The sequence below is a fragment of the Eimeria mitis genome, genomic scaffold (assembly GCF_000499745.2).
Source record: "Eimeria mitis Houghton genomic scaffold, Emh_scaff3630, whole genome shotgun sequence".
NCBI classification, from domain to species: Eukaryota; Apicomplexa; class Conoidasida; order Eucoccidiorida; family Eimeriidae; genus Eimeria; species Eimeria mitis.
The window spans coordinates 1534-5741 of NW_013571972.1; the positions used below are offsets into that span (position 1 = coordinate 1534).

General features: G+C 58.2%; 1 protein-coding gene across 1 annotated transcript in view; it reads right to left on the reverse strand.

Annotated features, from left to right (window-relative positions):
- The window catches only part of EMH_0067980 (uncharacterized protein), a gene marked incomplete at both ends in the record, with an annotated part of 5323 nt that extends 1398 nt beyond the window's left edge, over positions 1–3925 (reverse strand). Inside the window, 5 exon segments of the mRNA XM_013498682.1 lie at positions 27–81; positions 396–468; positions 597–1762; positions 1911–2149; positions 2935–3925. Coding sequence (XP_013354136.1) covers positions 27–81; positions 396–468; positions 597–1762; positions 1911–2149; positions 2935–3925 — 2524 coding nt within the window.
- Between the last annotated feature and the right edge of the window lie 283 nt (positions 3926–4208).

The following is a 4208-nucleotide window of genomic DNA, read 5'->3' on the forward strand; positions in this document are numbered from 1 at the left end:
ACCTAAGAAACCAGAACCACCACCACCAAGAGAACCAAAACCCCCAAACCCCTCCACCCCGACTCCGAACTTCCCCACAGACTGCAGACACACACACACAACAAAGCCCCAAATCTTATGCATGCATGCGGAGAAGAGAGCCCCAAATATACGCATACAATCCATGCATGCATGCATGCAGAGACAGAAAACAGCAACAAACAAACACCCAACAGACACCAACACCACACCCCAACCACCACAAACAGAAACACACAAACACACACAAACCATGCATGCATGCATGCATGCATGCGTCAGACACACACACAAACAATGCATGCATGCATGCATGCATGCGTCAGTGCATGCATGCATGCATGCATGCATGCAGAGGGATGAGTATGATGACGTACTGCGAGCTCTAAGAGAGAAGCAAAAGGGGAGGGCCCCGCACAGAGAGGGCCCCCAGGAAGAGCGTCGCCACCCCTGAACAAAACACAAAGCCCCAAAACGCATGCATGCATGCATGCATGCATGCACAGTAGCAGCAGCAGCGGCAGCAGCAGCAAAGGATGCAGCAGCAGCAGCAGCAGTAGCAGCAGGTGATGGCTTACTCTGTTGCTAGGCCTTCCATTGGGAAGCCTTGTGGTGCATCTGCAACGCCTTGCAGCTTCTGCTGCTGCTGCTGCTGCTGCTGGCGTTGCTGCTGCTGCTGCTGCTGCGCGTCTCTCTCTCGACCTGCTGGGAGTTCCTTCGTGTCGCTGTTCCCTGGTGTTGCTGCTGATGCTTGCTGCTGCTGCAGCCGTCCAACAAGTACTGGTGCAGCAGCAGCAGCAGCCTGCTGCTGCTGCTGCTGCTGTCTATTGGGTGCCATCAATGACCCTGCAGCAGCAGCAGCAGCAGCAGCTTCTGCAGCACCGGGTGCAGCAGCTGCTGCACCGTTTGGCAGTGCTGCAGCCGCGGGTGTTCCCGCTGCTGCAGCAGCAGCAGCAGCAGCAGCTGCTGCTGCTGCTGCTGCTGCATCGTCTATCTTCGGCAGCTGTAAACCTAAACTCATGCTGCTGCTGTCTCCCCGCAGGTAGGCATCAAGAAAGGAACCGATAGAGCCGTCTAGGTATTCTGTGCCCCCAAACAGCTGCCCCATACCACAAGGGTTTGCTGCTGCTGCTGCTGCTGCTGCTGCTGCTGCTGCTGCTGGATCAAGACCCGGCATACCAGCTGCTGCTGCTGCTGCTGCAGCAGCAGCAGCCTGAGCTGCTGCAACAGATGGAGGTTTCGTCGGTATCCCTCCTGCTGCAGTTCCTGCTGCTCCTGCTGCCGCCGCAGCAGCAGCAGCAGCTGCTGCTGCTGCAGTTGTGGGCGCAGCACCTGCTGCTGCTGCTGCTGCTGCTGCTGCTGCTGGGGTCAGAGGCTTGCGGTGTCGCTTCGCTGACCCCACACCCTCCGGAGAGAATTTGCTGCTGACCGCCCGCCGCCGCCGCAGCTGGGATCGAGTCGATCCCCGTCTCCCCTCGCTCCCGGGCAGCCACGATCCCGCTCCCTCATCATCATCTTCTCTGCCTTCATCTGCTGCTGCTGCTGCTGCTGCTGCTGCTGCTGCTGCTGCTGCGTCGGTGCCTTCGCCTGCTGCTGCTCCGCCGACGCCCCCAGCTGTCCCGCAACCAGCTGCACCGCCTGCTGCACCAGGAGCGCCAACTCCTGCTGCTGCTGCTGCTGCTGCTGCTGCTGCTGCTGCATCTGCTGCAGCCCCAGCAGCATCAGCACCAATACGCGGGCCGTCCTAAAAGCAGCAAAACAAACAATCATTAAACAAACTACTGTTGCTGCTGTTGCTGCTGTTGCTGTTGCTGCTGCTGCTGCTTTAGCAGCAGCAGCAGCAGCAAGATGCACCGCCGCAGCAAACAGCAACAAAGCCACCGCCGCCGCACCACCACCAGCACAACCACAACCACCACCACCACCACCACCACCACCAGCAACACCACCAACAGCAACAGCAACAGCAGCAGCAGCAGCAGCAGCAGCAGCAGCAGCAGCAGCAGCTCACCACCGTTCTGGGTGTTTCTTGTTTCGTAGCAAACTCTGCGGGCCCCAGACCCCTTGCTGCTGGAGCTCGTCTGAGGCTTCGATCCCGCAGCCCGAGCTGCTGCTCCTGCTGCTGACGACACTCTGCAGCAAACACACGCATGCAGCAGCAGCAGCAGCAGCAGCAGCAGCAGATGAAAATATTGTTAGTGCAGCAGCAGCAGCAAAGGCAACAGCAAATAGAGCAGCAGCAACACCGAACACAGCAACAGCAGCTGCATCAAGTACAAGAGCAGCAGCAGCAAATACAGCAGCAGCAGCAGCAGCAAATACAGCAGCAGCAGCAACAACAAAAACAGCAGCAGCAGCAGCAGCAGCAGCAGCAGCAGCAGCAGCAGCAGCACGTGCCTGTGGCGAGTCTGTATGCCTGATAGAATCCCAATTTGTTAACAGAAAATTTTCTTTCAACTCGCCGCTTCGTCTGGGGGTCATACCTATACACAGCAGCAGCAGCAGCAGCAGCAGCAGCAGCAGCAGCAGATGCAGCAGCAGCAGCAGCAGATGCAGCAGCANAGCAGCAGCAGCAGCAGCAGCAGCAGCAGCAGCAGCAGATGCAGCAGCAGCAGCAGCAGATGCAGCAGCAAAGGGAGCAGCAAGGGGAGCAGCAGAAGCAGCAGGAGTTGCAGCAAGAGGTGCAGCAGCATATCCAACAGCAGCAGCACCACCACCAGATAGAAGCAGCAGCAAAGGCAACAGCAGCAGCAACAGCAGCAGCAGCAACAGAAGCAAACACAACAGCAACAACGACAGCAGCAGCAGAAACAGAAACAAATACAGCAGCAGCAACATCACGAGAAAATACAACAGCAACAACAGCAACAGCAGCAGCAGCACCAACAGCAGCAGTAACATCAACAGCAGCAACACCAACAGCAGCAGCAGCAGCAGCAGCAGCAGCAGCAGATACATACCAGCTGGCTCTCCATGTTTTATTAACTTTATCGAAGCGGACGCCAACAACCTTGGGGAGAGCTGTGCGCTGCTGCTGCTGCTCTAGGTCTTGCTGCTGCTGCTGATCCAGCTGCTGCTGCTGCGGGGTTGGGGGCAGCAGCTGCTGCTGCGGCAGCAGCAAACCCTTTACACCCGCTCCATAGTCTTGCTGCAGCAGCTGCTGCTGATGCTGCTTCAGCTGCTGCTGCAGCAGCAACTGCTGCTGCAGCAGCAAAGCAGAAGATACATCTACACCACCAGCAACGTGGTACATAGACACCATGTCGTGCTGCTGCTGTTCCAGCTGCTGCAGCTGCAGCTGCTGCAGCTGCTGCTGTTCAAGTTGCTGCTGCAGCTGCTGCTGCTGCAGTTGCTGCTGCTGCAGCTGGTGCTCTAGGGGCAGCTGCTCAGCAGCCCCCGCAACATCGTGGAGGGTGGCGGGGTGCTGCAGCTGCGGTTGTAGCTGCTGCTGCTGCTGCAGCTGCTGCTGCTGCAGTTGCTGCTGCTCCAGTTGCTGCTGCAGCTGTTGCTGCTGCAGTTGCTGCTGCTGCAGCTGCTCGTCCTTGATTGGGTTTGCTGCTGCGAATGCAGCAGCCTGTACAGATGGATCAGCAGCAGCAGCAGCAGCAGCAGGAGTCGGAGTTGTTGCTGCTGCTGCTGCTGGGGAGGGCTCGGGTGTACATACACCGTCGAGCTGCAGCTGCATGGGGTCTGCTGCTGCTGCAGCAGCAGCAGCAGCAGCAGCAGTATCTTGCTGCTGCTCCTCTGCTGTGCGGTAGAGAGAAGTGTAGGGGGCGCCCTGGCCGTTGCTGTCGCTGCTTGGTGTTCGGCTAGCTGCTGCTGCTGCTGCTGCTGCTGCTTCTGGAGCCAAGGGCTTTTGCTGCTGCTGCTGCTGCTGCTGCAGCAGCAGTGTTAGTTGTTGCTGCATCGTGCTGCACCCACACACCACGCAGCAAGAAGACAATCAACTGGGGGGGCTGTCAGAGCCGCAGCAGCAGTATATGCAATAGTGCAGGGAGGTGTACGTACACCGCAGCAGCAGCAGCAGCAGGTGCTGCTGCTGCTGCTGCTGCTGCTGCTGATAGAAGGAGACGGATGCAGTATAAAGAAGAGAAGATGCGTTATATGCAACAGAAGCAGAAGTGGAGGGGGAAAGCTTACTTTGGTGCTGCTGCAGCAAAGATCCTATGCAGCAGCAGCTGCTGCTGCTG